Below are 18,156 nucleotides of genomic sequence, written 5' to 3'. Positions count from 1 at the left end.
GATAATTACATACCTAAAACCTTCATAAAGTTTCAACCAATTCAACTGATTGGTTATTTTATAGCATTTTATATGTGATTATTTATATTGATATAACTTGTTTATTTATAACTCTATTGAAATAAAACAAATACTAAATGTTAAGTGGAATAAACCGCAATGCGTTAGTGAAAACCGCATTTAAATCAGTTAACCCCTTTCTGAGATTAGCGTGCACAAACATACAGACAAAGAGACAAAAATTCTAAAAATCATTGTTTTGGATTGTATTGTGTTCATAAAGCCCATACTAATTTATATATATTACGATTAATTCAAACCGAAACACAGCCATGCAAACACAACTGCTTCACGGTAGAAACTTGAATGGTACAGAGGTGCCCTAATAAGCAATTTTTGTACAAAATTTTCCTCTGGTAATGTTGTAACAATATACGAGTAGATCTTATGCACTAGGAGTAGAGCTTTCTTTTCCTTTTTCTCCATTTTCGCGTAATATGAGAATGCAATGCTTCACCAAATCTTTTCTTGACGATACGTACGATGTTATAAGAAGCGGCTGATGACATAAAACACACAAAAAAATTCAAAATAAATAAAAAAATGCATATAATTTCACGAAAATTTCATATTCGTATTATAGAAGTTTTATCAAAATCGGTCCAGAAGCAGTACTGTTTTTAAATTAAAATAACTGTTTCATAGTTGTACTTATGCTTAATGCAGGTTTCTAGTTTTACCACGACCGATTTCTGTATTTTTTTGGTTGTTATACAAAATCTATTACTTTGATTATATTTTTTAACATTATTTCTTTCATTGTCCACAGTTTCACTCGGTGACGGACAAGAGATCCCACAATAATGTATGTGGGGAGAACAGTCTCACAATTGTCTCGGAGAATAAGATAGAAGACGACTCGTCAGACTCTTCTAGCGGAAAGAATGTTGAAATAGAAGGTATGTTGAAATTATACTTACTATTAGATTGTATTTTAATTTCCCAAATTGAGAACCGATTTCGATGGTCCTTTTTACATGTTGGACCCGTAATAATTTTGTCACTATTAAAATGATTATTTTGTAAATATAATCTTTTGCGGTTGGAGTCTTTTTAGAGCAAACACTTCTACTATAATACGTGCGTAAATAAATAAATACATAATTTAATAATAAAATTGTAATTAGATTAATTATTTTAACATAAATTTGTCATTTATATTAAAAAATAAAATTATATGAGTGAGGAAATATATCTTAATATGTACAAAATAATTCAAAAATTTTTTTTTTTATTTTTGTTATATGCTCTTTATGACGTTTTTTATCTCGTTTTTCTTTGAGTAAAATATTCAAGAAGAACGTTAATGGTTTCCATTTTGAAATTGGATTCCACCCTGACTACTGTTTAGGGGATGAAAATGGAATTGTTACCCTGTTTATTAGTATATACTGGCGAAATCTACACCAACTAGGTCTCTCGTAACATGATAATTTCTAGCAACGACCGCGTGGAGGTCGATCTAATAAGATATATTGCTAGCTATAGCATCGTCAAAATCTATTGCTAATTATCCTTTTCTATTGAACAATAAGTATTGTGAGTCATACTGTAGTGTAATTATTTATGTCGGCTTTACTTGCGTTTTAAATTTGGGGATTTTTTAAGCCATTGAGGTGGCAAACAAGTATACGTGGTAAGCGGCTACCGTACCGGTATAATACACGCGTTGCCGACCTTGAAGAAACCTCTTTACCCCTTGTTTTGAAGAACCCCAAGCTGGAGTCTTTTGAAAAACTTTGACAGAGAGCTCTTTCATAACCTGAGCGTTCTTGGGAGAAAACATCTCTAAACCGCGTTGTACGCGACCATCTAGATTCTAAGGTATAAGAGTGAACTCCCTGTCGATGGCAAGCCGTACGATGGTAGGAAGTAGCCGTGGGCATCATATTGAACAATTCCTCTGAGCACAATCCGTTGTGCAAGCGGTAAAACACGCAGAGTGGGGCAAAATCTCTCCTAAGACTTAAAGTTTCGATACCGCTTGCAAGCCTGGGATCATCGACAATTCTCATAGCTCGTCGTTGTACTGTGTCGAAGGGTTCAAGCTGGTGTCTAGGTACTCCCGTTCATAAGTGACAGCAATACTCCATGTGGGGCCGGATTTGCGATGTAGATGTCTCATCGTATGGTGTCATGTATCGAAACACGGTAATTTAATTCAATGAGATGAATATAATTTTAATTTGGAATTACCCGAATATGCAACAAAGACTGGAGGTACTTAAGTAGATATTAAACCCAAGGTTAGCCAAGCACTTATGGAAAATGCATTCTAACTACTTATATATATATATATCTTTGTTCTTTTGTTCGTTTATATCTGCGTAGTAACTTGTCTCAAGTACGTCAGTAATTAACCTATAATTTTCATTGACTATGTCTTATAATAAAATTACTGTGTGATAGTAACTGTAGTTAGTTAGTTACATCGTTTTACTAGTAGGGTTACGTTTGTCAACCGATTTAAAATAGGTCTGTATTCTACAAAAAAAAACCTACTTCAATTGTGATAATGTTGATTAAAAACTAAATTAAAATTGCTATGGAACCAATCAGAAAATATTTCGTTCCGATTAAAAAAAGTTCCGAAAAAGTACCTACATAGCGCTGATTTTCGAGCTATATAGGTACTTTTTCGGAACTTTTTTACTTCTCGCTGGAGTTGTACATATATAGCAACAGCTGAGGCGGCTCCTATTACCAGCAAAATTGTTTTTTTTTTTCTTTTTATTGTTGATTTTTATTTTAGTTGTATTACTGGTAATAAAGATTAACTATCTATGTAAAATTTTCAATTTTTTCACCGCATAATTACATTTCCGTTTTACCAGAGGTTGACTGGGAGAGATGATGTTATTTAACATCCTTTTGTAGCAGACATTTTTTTTATACCAATGAGGTGGCAAACCAGCATACGGCCCACCTGATAGTAAGCGGTTACCGTAGCCTATGAACACCTGCAATACCAGAGGTATTACCCGCGCATTGCCGACCCTGAAGAAACTTCTTTACCCCCCTTAATGTGATTGGAAAAAAATTAAATAAAAGCTAGTAAATGATAAAATAAACAAAGACTTGTTTCTTTAAACAATTGAGAATTGAATAAATTCAATCATTCTGCGTCGGTTACGTATTGTCTCATATTAGTAATAGGGAAAAACATTCCTAATAGGAGTATGGGAATTTCTAGTGACATCATTTTTTAAATGACTTCAGAAAAGAGGGGGAAAGGTTTCTCATTACGTTGGCATTTTTTTTTGTGTACATGTTACGCGATATCTTCGAGGATACTTAACCGATTTTGATGATTCTTTCGCAATACACCCGTGTTAGTCCTGATTTAATAGCTTTTTTCAAGAGCATAATCCTTTATTACAATACATCTTTATTAAGAATAGTTATTAACAATGCAATCTTTGCGTGTATAAAAGTATAAACAAACAATTGAATTTACTGGGTACAGAGGAATAACATCTGAGTCCTCAGGAATGGCAACGCATGGGGGGTATCATGGGCGAAACAGTATACTTTGTTATGTCCATGGTACTGCTCATGTCTATAGGCGACGGTAACCACTTTCCATCAGGTGGGCCGTCAGCTTGTTTGGCATTCTAAGTTGAATAAAAAAAAAACAAACAAACAAACGAACAAATAAATGGAATACAATTTTCTGGAAGAGAACACCTACAGAGTTAACCTCTGTACCTGTTGTACATCTTTATTTAAAATAAATTATAACAAAATAATTTTTGTGTACAACAAAATATAAATAAATAAAAAAACAATTTTCCCCGATGACAATTATTAAAATATGGCGCTGGGTACATCATCACTTTTATAATTGTTCAATGAATCGGAAAATCACATCGACGCCAAACATATGAATACAGAGATATAAACAAGCAGGACATCTGATGGGTTTTGCCATTGGCTTACTGGGAACTTATAAATAGAAATTAATAGTCCGGTCGATAACGACAAATTAGTAATTCTTAATAAACAAGTAATTAATTCCTTTAAAAAAAAAAACAAATACTATAATATACCAGAGGAGGATTTTGTAAGAAAGTCGTTTGCTTGAGCATCTTTATCCCATTCGTGTTTCTACCGTGAAGCAGTCGTGTTTGCATGGCTGTGTTTCAGTTTGAAGGGTGCGATGTGACAGTGAATTTACAGGGTACAAAGGAATAACAACTGAGTCCTTAGTAATGGCAACGCATGGAGGGTATCATGGACGAAACAGTATACTCTGTTATGTGCATGGCACTGCTCATGTCCCTTCAGAATTAGTAAAGATATCACAAGATATTGAAGAAAATACACAAAAAAAAACATTAGAAGCGAATTTAGAATCTAATCTTTATAAAAGTCACTTAAACATCTAAAAATAATTACAATTTATCTAATTATTCTCACGCCTCGTTCTTTATTGAAAGGGAAAAAGTGTAAAAGACCTTAATCGTCGCATATATCTCGTGCTTTATCTTGTTTCATAACTCACTCAGACTTGCACTTACTTTCCAGAGACTCTTGACTCCTTCTTCAAATAATTCGGAATCTATCTGATAGGCATTATTATCATTTATTTAATAGATACATCTAAAATTGTTACATTTATACGTGATATAAAAACTATTGACTTGACCGCTTTTTTATACTCAATATTCCATCAAGAGTTTAAAAGCATATACGAGTTTATTTTTTATACAACTTAGAATAGGAAACAAGCTGATGGAAAGTGGTAACCGTCGCCTATAGATATGAGCAGTACCATGGACATAACAGAGTTTACTGTTTCGCCCATGATACCCCCCATGCGTTGCCATTCCTGAGGACTTAGGTGTTATTCCTCTGTACCCAGTAAATTCACGCCATATCCCACCCTTCAAACCGAAACACAGCCATGCAGACACAACTGCTTTACGGTTGAAACACGAATGCGACAGAGGTACCCTAGCAATCGACTTTTGTACGTCTCCTTTTGTAAAAATAAAATGGGTATAATCTAGACGATAAGATGTAAGCTTGAAATGTTATCATAATGTTATGGCTGTAATCATTTTTTATACTGTCGACACAAAGACAGTGTTGATAAAAGTTAATGTCAACAAGCATTCAGTCTATTTTTGTTATTTGGTAGTATGTTTGAATTATAGTAAATATGTTTACTTCAGATAAATTAAGTATATTGTACTCCGTACCTATTAGTTTTTTATGCTCTATTATGTCTGTCTCGGTCTTAAACAAAGATTACTTTTTATGTCTAGACATATTTCAGACGATTATTTTTCAACAAATTTATAAAATGAGGAGGTTATCACTTTGAATTTTGTCACAATTATGTAAAAATAATACTATATATACCTACATAATCTTGATGATTGAAGTCAAATTTTTGTGAAACTTCAAATATACAAACGTAAATGTAAGAATTGGAAAAAGTATTCAGAATGTTCAAATACGAGTATCCAATGAAATTTAATAGATAAAAAATCATCGTTATCTATGTATAATTTAAGATTTCTGATTTTTTTGTATATATATATATATATATATATATATATATATATATATATATATATATATATATATATATATATATATATATATATATATATATATATATATATATATATATATAAAATAATAAAAAAAATTGACATAAAAAATTCCCATTAAAACTTGATTCGCCATTTATTGAATTCATTTGTTAATAATATATTTAATATAATAATATAAAATATAATTAAAAATGTGATAAATGAAGAACCGCTCGACCGATTTTGTACTAAATCTACTAAATAGTCCGAACAAAGTCTAAACATTTGGTTTGGATAGGTGAGCTCGTTCTTGAGTTATAAAATTACAACGAAAAGTGGCATTAATTTAATATATATATATATATATATATATATATATATATATATATATATATATATATATATATATATATATATATATATATATATATATATATATATATATATATATATACACATATGACCTAAGTCACACGAAATACCACGTGATCTAGAATTAAGTAGCGACAATTTGACAAACATTACGTAATGGTATATATTTTAAACCAAAAAAAAAAATATAATGTGATTCACCTATTGTTAAAGAAAAAATAATTCTGACAATGAATAGAAAAATTATACATGACACGAGTGGTAACGCTTGCTTTTATCGTTTGATGTACTTAATTTACATGAAGTCTTATCACGTACCTCACTTCCTGATATAATATCTGTTACAGTGAGATCGTTTACATAAATTAATCATTCTGTTTGATAAATAAACATAGTCATACTTAGACAAATATTGATTTTACTCATCAACTAAGTATTCATAATTTCGCAATCAAAATTACGTAGTAATACTCGTCTCGAAGTTGTTTTAGTGGAATTTCAAACTTATTTCTGCTCATCTTAAGGATAGTTTTCCTTTAATTGTTATTGACTTGGTGTGACATCATTTATACGTCACATTAAGGGGGTCAACTACTGATTCATATTCGCAAAAGACTGCATCAGATATCCGTTATATGACTTCACGCGCAGGAATTTACAAGGTGCTAGTATAAAATTCAGGGAAATTTATAAGTAATTTTAGAGTCTATCTAATTTAATTGTCGGCTAGAGGAGATTGGAAAAATTGTTACTTACAATTTGTTAATTAGCTAGCCGTGTGGTCCCAGTATAGAATGGCCTACACTGAGAGTTGTAAAAAACATGTAAGGAATTTAATTGTTGAGGGATGGGCGGCAGCGTTCCTCTTAAATATCACCAAAAACTAACTTTTCTAACTGCGATTGTCAATCCGCCTGTCAAGCTTGGCAACTACTGGTAATATTAATATATACATTTAAGGAAATGTTCTACTACTGTAACTATATTTTCCCCTCAAAGTAATACAATCTTATTTCTATGTATAATATTTTTTTATGCAACTTAGAATGGCAAACAAGCTGACGTCTAAAGAGGCAACCGTCGCCTATAGACATGAGCAGTACCATGGACATAACAGAGTATACTGTCTCGCTCATGATACCCTCCATGCGTTGCTATTCCTGAGGACTCAGGTGTTATTCTTCTGCAAACAATCTTAATTTTTTTAAAATGAAAGTTCATTTTTTTTCAATAGTTGTTGTTTTCAGAATAATTGTTGGGTTGCCAATAGTAATTTATATTTAATTACCGAAATGTAATTTTTATAGTGGCAATAGCACTCTGTCTCTCTCTCTTTTAGATATAAGCCCTACTTTAACGGACGTGTCTAATATTACACCTATTTACTTTATAAAAATAAACGTTGCCTAATTTTGTACAAACATTGATATTTATTTTCGCCTCTTTAACAACTAGCATATACAACATGCAGACTACGTTTAAGGACTTGCAGAATAACTGCAACTTTGTAACTCGAATAGTATAATGTATCTTTTAATTCTAAGGTTACAGATGGCAAACAAAACAAATGTAATAATAATGACATTACTTGCCTGCAAGGTCTCGACCGCACAATAATGTTACACACAGTGTAACTTAGCCCGTCAAATATATGTTACCTTGACATAGATCTATGAAACTTTTATACAACTATTATATAATTAATTATCAGATTCATGCACTAAATAGATAGTTCTTCTCTTAATTTGTTAACGTCTGTTTTAATACGTATAGTTATAACGAGAATTAATGCATATAATTGGAATATACATCATCATCATCATATCAGCCTTTAACTGTCCACTACTGAACATAAGTCTCCCCCTTGGGGGGTTTTGCTAGTAGTTGCCACGCTTGGCAGGCGGGTTGGCAACCGAAGTTAGGCTTTAGACATGTTTCAAGAGGGACGCTGCTGCCCATCCCTCACCCTCCCATAGTCGCTTCTTACGACAACCACGGGAAAGGAAGGGGTGGCCTATGCCGGGACCACACAGCATATTACCGGGAGGACAAATCGAAATATTGATTGACAGAAATTGGTTGAACCGTAAGACGTGAGAAACGTCAAACATAACCACTTACTCATTTAAAATATTAATAAGAATAGTTAAATTGGAAACTACGTACATAATGTTATATAATACAACATAAAAAACTTAATGACTGTACTATAATAAAAAAAAATACTAGTACAAATTGTTCAGGCACATCACTAGTCGATAGTGATCCTAGTAACGTCCAATTACTAATTTATTATCTAGTATATACCTATACCAAAGGTGAAAATTAGCCCGTTTGATTATCTCGTTTTAATGTAAAATTCAGTAATAGAACACTGGGAGTTAGATCAAAGGTCAAGAACCAACATTAAGAACCGTGAATAATTAATTTTATTAAATTTGAACACAAATAATTGATTTTTCAATTTTTCTGATCCATTATTTATAAAGGATGTTAGCAAACAAAACCATTAATCATAAAATACGTTAAATATAAATCTATTACTAAAAACTTTGTATGTACTTCAAATTTGCTTTGAAATTTCTCAAATATTTTTTTTGTAATCACAATCCAAATTTTCAGCGACTGATTGAAGTGAACGATTTAGTTTGCTAAAAGAACACTTTTTAAATACTGAGTCCTCAGAAATGGCAACGCATGGGGGGTATCATGGGCGAAACAGTATACCCTTATGTCCATGGTACTGCTCATGTCTATAGGCGACGGTTACCACTTTCCATCAGGTGGGCCGTCAGCTTGTTTGCCATTCTAAGTTGTATAAAAGAACAATGAGAAACATTTAAATCTTTTAAATTGTTTTAGGAAAACTTTACGTTGTTACACTTCGTCAAGCCAATTTTATGTTCGCTGAAAATTGTGTTAGAATTGGTATCTATCGATTTATCTATTCTCTAATTTTAGATATACTATTTTAATTCTCTTTAAATTTTCTCTTAATTACCTGAATCTAACAGTAATCATAGAATCCTATCCAATATTTCACGTTAATTTTACGTTCACAGTAAGATCTAAATGCGTACAACAACTTCACGGATATTATTGCAAAATAAAACAAACCAAACCTATCTAATTTCATGTTTCCTCATTCAACAACACAAAAAGCGAATATCGTATCAAATCTTGAGAGTATTAATAAAAAATATCGACAAAAACATTGACTTGACCAACATCGTGGAAAGCTATTATGGTTACCCGGAAAATAAATGACAAATACCACGTTTTATTGCAAAACACGATAATGAAGTGATATTTTGACTCGGGACGGTTTAAAATTTTTGTTATAAATAAAATTTTTAAATATCTTCATAATTTAACGTTTATATATTATTACATGATGTATAATAATATAATAATAACATGATGTATTTATATGGTTGCTACAACAACACAACATGTTTATATCTGTTACTGTTATTTGCACCAATTTAAAGCAAATATTTAATTCGCGGGCCCACAAATAGCCTTGAATAGGCTATTCGCCGCGAATTCCATCTTAGACCACATCATTGATTTTCATCAGGTGAGATCGAGATCAATAGCGGCATATAAAAAAAAAGATGGCCTTTTCAAATTCTAAATGGACAAAGTCAAAGACTAAAAAGATTTTATTTTTTCCAAATTTTAAACTAATTAGTTTAAGGTTTTCGAACTAACCTATTCACTTGACGTATCTAAGTCTTCCTAACAAAGTTCGTTGAGGCTAACATTTGCCAAATCGGCAAAGTTGTTATTGTAAAATTCAAATAATATGCTATTCCGACCATGGAATTCGCAGTCTGATCGGCTGATTATGAGGAAGTTGAATTACATTAACAGATAACATGTGTAGACTGTAAATGTTGACACATATTAATATGTAAAAGGCAAAGTTAGCGACTGATCAGCATATAAACAAACATGTCAATTTCAGGAGTTTAATAATTTTCCGCAGCTAAAATACTAGACAAAATGTTGATAAAGTTTGCAAGAAAGATAAGTTTAAATTTAAATACACGTATAATTTTATTACATCATTAAAATTGTTAGTAAATTATCCAACTATTCCTGTCTATAAATTTCAATTTTCAAAATAAATTAAAAACATCAAATAAATAACTTTGCAATTTGACCAATTTCGTTAGGTTTTGAATTTGACGAAATTTTCATGGTCTTATATATATATATATATATATATATATAAGACCATGAAAATTTCAAGTTATATTCTATTCTATTATATTCAAGTTTCATCATACACCAAAAGCTTATAGCATTCTTTAAATTTGTTTAAATTTATGCATCGCTCGTGAAATGTACTATTTTCATAATTGGATGCAGTTTAACGTAGAGATAGTTTTAACGCAGACGGTGCAAATTAATTGTTACTATCCTTGATTAGTTAAAAGTTAACATAAAATTATATAGATGTTGGAAAATACTAAGATATTTATATTTATCCAGTTCAACTACTAAGTGGCCCCATGCGTTAATCCTTTCACTTTCAGCCTGACATGGTTAAGTGCTTGTTAAGTAACCGCAGCTATGTCATTTACGTTATTACGTTACTATATTTAATAGTACTTAAACGCAATAATTTTATACCTATTGTAAGTTTGTTCATATTGCACGTAAATTGACAGTAACATTATAATCGAAACTAAACTAAAATATTGTACATTTGGTGCCATTTAAAATTTTAATGTTTCACCATAATTATGTAAATTACTTTGTTCATTGTCTTTACAATAGTAAATACAACTAATCTAGTGTACAGTAGGAAATCTATCTTAAGCAGTCCAATGCCACAACGTAGAATATTTAAATAAATATTACAACCAAATATATTTTGTTTTTGATATATTACAAATATGTTTATACGTACATATATATCTTTGTCATACGTATGTATCTTATATTTGTTATCAACAATTAATCTTGTAACAATAAACTTAACAAACAGAAATATAATAAAATTATATGAGTTATAATCGAAAAGGTGTATAAAAATTAACGTTAATAAAATATCACAATTACAATAGATGGTACATAAATAATATATTTTATTCATACATTTTTGGGGAAATTGCGTATAGAAAATAATATGTGTTGAACTACTATAACGTTTTTTATAAACGGACTAAAAAAGTGTGTCAGCATAATAAAATTTATTTTTCTTTTCAGATAAATCGCCGCCATTAGTGGAGACACCTTTAGAGCCAATAGACGAAGGTCACGCTGCACAGTGTTCATGCCCCAACTGCGATGAATTTCTATCTAGATTCTCAGAATGCAGTATTTGCTTGGAGCCCTTGCAGGTAAGAAACTACAAAAAAATTCAACATGCAAGTCTAAGAATATGACGTCATGTACTTTTATCAGTTTTTAGTCAATACGAAATTTTTAGAGGCTTTTTATCGATTTTTTCACTGATGGTAACACTCGGATATTTTCATTTTTTACCGACCATAATAACGTACAGATATTAACGTGGCAACAAATATATAATAAATAATATATGCATATTTGTATATTATATAAGGCAACACATAGGAGCTTGAATGTCATTTGAAGAGGAAGTACTTCAGGGGCCCATACTTGGTTCACTCCTTTGTCATGTTGCATTTGTCTGACATCATTCAAAATAAATATAGAATCTCGTATCATTGTGTTTGTAATCCACTAAGTGCGACTTTTTATAGCCTTGCGTACATTGACACATGTAAACAGAATATACTTGATAACGAATTACTGTCTACTCAAACTAATAATATTGTCCGTTATATTAACGATATCACTATAAAAGTTGAAAAAAATCAAAAATAACTTCGTGACCTAGTTTGTACTAATTATACTTTACGTGAACTTGTTAAAATAACATAGATAACATTAGGTACCTCGTAAAGTTTTAATTAGAGCTTTAGACTGGATACGAACAAAAATATTAGTAAAGCCAGTATGTAACCATAATGTAACTTAACGTAACCAAAGAGAATTTGTTTTATAGACTTTACGATCTTTGATCGAGGTCTTTGAAAATTTCCTTGATTTTTTTTATTTAAAACTAGATGTACTAGCAACTCGATCCTTGTAAATGATATAAAAAATAGTTCATGTTCTTCTCCGTCCCAAATACTATGAGCAACCTTACACTATAACGAACCAACTCACATTCACATTCCTAATTTTAGTAAGGATAATATTAGCTAGAGTTTTGGAAAATAGTTTTCTAAAATATTACTTCGAGCAAATTACAAAAGTACTAAAGTAACTTAATTGCTTATATTTAGTTTGTTCTATTCTGTAACTCCTGTAAAGCTAGAAAACTTTCATAACTGTACTACTATTACCATTTTTCTATTTCGTTCCTGAGTAATTAGTTCCCTTTTGTTTTAGCTTGAAAACTAGTACTGGCATTGTTAGGATAGCAGCATACAATTAACAACGTAGGAGTTTTAAGACTTTAAGACAATATATTGGCATTAAGTTTACTTATTTACAAACTGTATTTTCTTTCCTTTTATTGTATTACGAAAAATAATACAAAACTGAAATATATGCTCCACCTGATTAGTTTTCTAATACTTTCTCCTTATTGGTGCATTATTGGAGCTGGCGGCTAACAAAATTGTAACTGTTTAGGGAAGATCCTCACGAGCACGCCGGTAATTACAATCATAATTGTATCTCTCCAAAGAAAGATCTTTACGATACCGATACTCAACTAATTCTTTTACATTTATTCAGGTCAAAATCATACACCACATACCTCTGTCCCATTCGTGTTTCTACCGTGAAGCAGTTGTGTTTGCATGGCTGCTGAAGGGTGTGATATGGCGTGAATTTACAGAGTACAGAGTAATAACATCTGAGTCCTCAGGAATGGCAATGCAGGGGGGTATCATGGGCGAAACAGTATACTATGTTATATCCATGGTACTGCTCACGTCTATAGGCGACAGTTACCACTTTTCATTAGGTGGGCCATCAGCTTGTTTACTATTCTAAGTTGTATAAAAAAAAACATTGGGGAAGCATTCATGTGCGCGCCACATTTTCAGACGTGATTCATAAAATCAGTAAAAAGCGGGTAGTTTCAAAGCACAATGTACGGCTAAAAAATTCTTTTGCTATGTTACAAGTAGGAATATGTCTCTCCTAAATACAATAAATGAACCGACTGCTGCCTGGTCTGCTTCTAATCCAGATATTTCCTCTTTCAGTGTTGCGGTCCTTGCGTTTGCCCATCATGCGGCGGTGTATGGTGCACGAAGTGTTCCCGTCGCATTACCCGATGTGCATGGTGCCGTGGTTCCCTCCGAGCACCCGCTACACCATGCCTAGCACTACAGCGGTTGATCAATGATCTCATGCTGCCATGTCGGAATTACAGGTACGATTTAATTAGAATAATTCGTTTTCTAAATAGACCCGATATTGACCGTTATTTCAAAATGTTTAACAACTGCATTCATAAATCCTAAATACTATGTACATTGAAAAAGCTTTTTCTTACAACAATTAACTTCTAAAAACTTTTTAGAATTACAATATAAGGATTACCATAAACTACATCTGTCCCGTAGTTTCGCCCGCGCGAACATCTGTCTTCTATTTCCGTGGAACCTTCTAAAACCCTTACCTAGTGAATGCTTGTCACGTAACAAAAATATTCGTGCAAAATTTAAGACTTCCAACTCCAGCAGTTTTAGCGAGGCGTTGATAAAATAATCTATTTTTATAGAACGCCTTTGATTGCGTGCTAACAGCCTAGTTTTTTTTTATCATTAGATTGCATGATGCAAATGATAACTAGCACATCACTTGCGTTATGAAATACCGTTTTCAATGTTTGATGGAAATTTCTTATATTTTGATTTATTGATGACCAATTATGGAAAAGTTTATAATATTAATTTGTCCTGATATATTGTTAGACCGAGATAATAAGTAGCAGATATCTTTTTCCATCCCAAATACAATGTGTTTAAAACGCTTTATTTTTCTTACAATAATATCAATAAGGTCTTTTCAAATCACAATAAATTCAATAGAATAGAACAAGCAATAGAATTCACTCAACAAACCATGGAGCAATCGATATCACTCCTCATCAAACACCTTTTGCTTACCAAGGACATCTACTAATCCCATTATCTTCGCCTTCAGACCATAGCCATGTCGTAAATCCTACATAAAAAGATTTTTACGTATCGAGACACTCAATTTACCGGACTTTTTGTTTGGCCAATAAATTTTTACTAACACCAGTTATAGGCTTTGCTGCAAATAAATCGTAAAATGGGAGATTAAGGGTTTTTGTAAAGTGCTTTTACTGTTATTGATAATATATTAAACTGTCCATTTATTAGGTATATATTACTTAGCAATTTAAAATATTATATATTTGGCATCGTTTTAAACTTTGTTAGATTTTAAAATGTAAAATCTTCAAAGTATAAGTTAAAAAATAATTCTACGAAATTTTATGTGTCGTGAAATTACTTTTTTAACTTATGTATAAATATAAAAGTATTTTAATCTCATATTTTATACGTTCTATATTTAATATAAGATAATCTATGGTAATTCATATATTGGACAGTTAATAAAGATTAGGGATCTTTAGCTAGTCTACTGCTGTTGGCCGTAAATGACTTTTAGAATCCTAAATTAAAAATAGTATATACCTACAATAATAATAAGAAATAATAATAGATACTTTATTACATAGATATATTATCATATCCGTTACTTATGGCAGTTTATGGGGGAGGCCTATATTCAACAGTAGACAGATAATGGCTGAAATGATGATGATGATGATGATGATCCTATGAGTAGACAAGTAATATTGTAGCAGTACTTTTTCTATGATGGCATAGATAAGTACCTTATTATTATATAAATAGGTATAATTTTATTTATTTACTTTGTATAAATTCTTGAAAACTACAGTCAAAATCTGAAGTAGAACATTCTAGATAAAAAACCAGATAGAGATCAAAAGTTTATCGTAGTTGGTGAAATAAGAGGGTATAATGTTTACAACAATAAAACCAAAATATATTCGTATTGTTTGTTTGACATTCGACTTTTAATAAATATATTATAAATATTGTCATTTATTATTGCATATTTGGCTTATAATACTCGTATTATATAATTAATATTAATACATGTAAAAATATAAAAAATGAATGGTTATATCCTAAGTTAATATTTTTTTTTTATACAACTTAGAATGGCAAACAAGCTGACGTCCCACCTGATGAAAAGTGGTAACCGTCGCCTATAGACATGAGCAGTACCATGAACATAACAGAGTATACTATTTCGCCCATGACACCCCGATGCTTTGCCATTCCTAAGAACTCAGGTGTTATTCCTCTATACCCTGTAAATTCACGCCATATCCCACCCTTCAAACCGAAACACAGCCATGCAAACTCAACTGCTTCACGGTTGAAACACGATTGGGACAGAGGTACCCAAGCAATCGACTTTTGTACAAAGTCTCCCTCTGGTAATAGATTTCGAAATCGTTTACTACTGTCTGTAATAAGAGTCTCACAAATAATGAGTACAGGTATGGATTAATTTACTTTGCATTAATGTTTTATCCCTTTTTGTCCACAGACGAGGCTGTACAGAACTGCTCACAGCTGACACCAGATCGAAGCACGAGGAAGATTGTAAATTCGATACCATGATGTGTCCTATAACAGCAAATTGCTGTTCTATTCCATTCGAAGAGTTGTCAGCACATATTCAGTCAACACACAACGTCATCGCCGTATACTCTCAGAAGATAAAAATCCTTATAGAAAATTTTCAGACCAAGCTCAAGAAAACAGCTTGCTGTAGAACTAAATACAGAATTATTCTGCTCCTTCACAAAAGCGCATTTATTATTAAAGTCTGCATATACAACTATCAGGTCAGAGTTGAAGTGATGAGAAGGAAACTAGGATATATAGCAGATCAGAAAACGGAATCGAAGAAAAGTGAATACTGTGCACTAATAGAGTTCCAGAGCAAAGCGATACGCACTAAGTCAATTATATTAATAGAAAACGATACATTTGGTAAAAAAGCCGATGTTCAGTGGAACAATATTATAAAATCAGAAAATGAAGAATCTATAACAATCCATGTGAGTATCGCAAAGTCCGATACAGAATCTTCGAGAAGGGATTACGCCGGATCGTAAGATGTTTTGTGATATTTTAGAAGCTGTTGAAGGAAATTGTGATCTTGCAAATAAGACTGAATTTCCAAAGACAACTAGTACAGTTTGATAATCGTGAGAGGTGCTTTCACTTGCAGTACTATGTTGTGAAATGAAAATATTACGACAACTAATACCAACAATTGTATTTGATGCGAATATTAGAAATAATTGTGACCAAACGTGACTGATGTAGTCTTAAGTAATTCCTAAGTTACATTAAATGTATTTCACTGGAAGTAAAAATATAAATAGTAATATTTTTTTTATTATCTGTATTTTATTTTTTACATCATCCATTACACCCAACATCAAAGCAAACATTTAGAAGATTTCTTTAATGGTGCTCCAATATAATCTTCGTCATGCTTATATCAGCCGTTACCTGTCCACTGCTGAACATAGATCTCCGCCATAGACTGCCTTTAGGGATGATCCCGAGCCACCTACATCCGCTGGCTTCCTGCATTTTTTTTAAGGTTGTAACTCCATCTAGTGGAGTGTCGTCCTCCATTGCATTTTCCTGTATGGGGTGACCCCATTTGAGAATCTTTCTCCTTCATCGGTTATCGGTTCTTCGAGTTATGTGCCAACCTACTGCCATTTCAACTTGCTTATCTTCCGGACTATATTGGGTTATAACCTTATACAATCAAATAAATCACATTTCTAGTGTATAATAGATGTTTAATATAGAACCACAAACTGGTAGTAGAATGTGTGGTAATGAGAGCACTGAGTTGATTCGTCCACTACGCGTACTGCCTAGATAAATCCCAAGCTAGTAAATGTGTCAGTCCAAATATTAGAATTTTCTAATATCTATTTTCTATAAAATAACTAACTATATAGTAACTATTTTCTATAATATAATCAGTACAACATTATTAAATTACACCTAAAGTAATAAATATCACATGCACCTAATTTATAATAATTGGATAATATTATCGCGTTGGACATTTATACGCACTTTGATGATAAACAAACTGACGGTCCACTTGTTGGAGACTGATTGTCATTTTCTATAAATATAATTATATAATAATGATTTTACTTAAAAATAAAAATTATCAGAAGTCAAAAATTTATTTATCAGTTACGTAGTTTGAAATGGATAGACTCAAAAATTACTTAATCAATTTTAAAATTCTTTACATTATCAGTTGAAATTATCAGTATAACATTTTTTTTTATACAACTTAGAATGGCAAACAAGCTGACGGCCCACCTGATGGAAAGTGGTAACCGTCGTCTATACACATGAGCAGTACCATGGACATAACAGAGTATACTGTTTCGCCCATGATACCCCCATGCGTTGCCATTCCTGAGGACTCACGAAATTCCGCCATATCCCAGCAAAACACACCATGCAAATCACAACTGCCTTCAAGAGAGATACTCAAGCAATCGACTTTTGTACAAAGTCTCCCTCTGGTATATAGGTTATAATACATTATTAAAAATAAATTGGAGACGCCCATAAAAATTGTAATAAAGTAATCCTAAGTACCAAAATGTTGCCTATTAAAGCTAATATAAAATACTCATTTATTTTTCTATCTATCTATCCGTACGATACCAGGACGGATAGCTAGTTGTCACATAACATAAGATAATAATAATCACATTATAGCAACCGTCTACAAATACAAATATTGCGCACGTATTTGTAGACGGTTACCATTTTACAAATTGATTACAGTTGACCAAAATCTGCTCATAATTCAACGTAATCATATACATATTAGAGCCACAAAATATATCAAAGGCGCTGAAAGCATTCCTTTTTTTCTTTTCATTGTAGAAGTGTTTTAAAAATTACTCAACAGATTAGACATATCAGAACTAGATATTAAGAATGATCTCAGATTTTTACGCCACATCCTTCAGAGTATTAAAAATGGAAAG

At 31.7% G+C, this 18,156-nt stretch overlaps 2 protein-coding genes across 4 annotated transcripts in view; one reads left to right on the top strand and one right to left on the bottom strand.

The window, feature by feature from the left end:
* LOC113510153 (uncharacterized) overlaps positions 1–16,511 on the top strand; it is a 48,456-nt gene extending 31,945 nt beyond the window's left edge. For both annotated transcript variants that reach the window (XM_052894119.1, XM_052894118.1), the window contains exons 2-5: positions 830–959; positions 11,196–11,329; positions 13,235–13,404; positions 15,651–16,511. In XM_052894119.1, coding sequence (XP_052750079.1) covers positions 830–959; positions 11,196–11,329; positions 13,235–13,404; positions 15,651–16,224 — 1,008 coding nt within the window. In that variant the 3' untranslated portion in view covers positions 16,225–16,511. The remainder of the gene's footprint in view (positions 1–829; positions 960–11,195; positions 11,330–13,234; positions 13,405–15,650) is intronic.
* LOC113520078 (adenylate cyclase type 2-like) overlaps positions 1–18,156 on the bottom strand; it is a 243,327-nt gene that overhangs the window by 92,498 nt on the left and 132,673 nt on the right. The gene's annotated exons all lie outside the window — the stretch shown is intronic.

Source organism: Galleria mellonella, unplaced genomic scaffold, assembly GCF_026898425.1.
Source record: "Galleria mellonella isolate WM207_F2 unplaced genomic scaffold, CSIRO_AGI_GalMel_v1 utg19, whole genome shotgun sequence".
In the NCBI taxonomy this organism is placed as follows: domain Eukaryota; kingdom Metazoa; phylum Arthropoda; class Insecta; order Lepidoptera; family Pyralidae; genus Galleria; species Galleria mellonella.
Note: the sequence above shows the minus strand (reverse complement) of the source record. Positions and strands in the feature narration are given on the sequence as shown.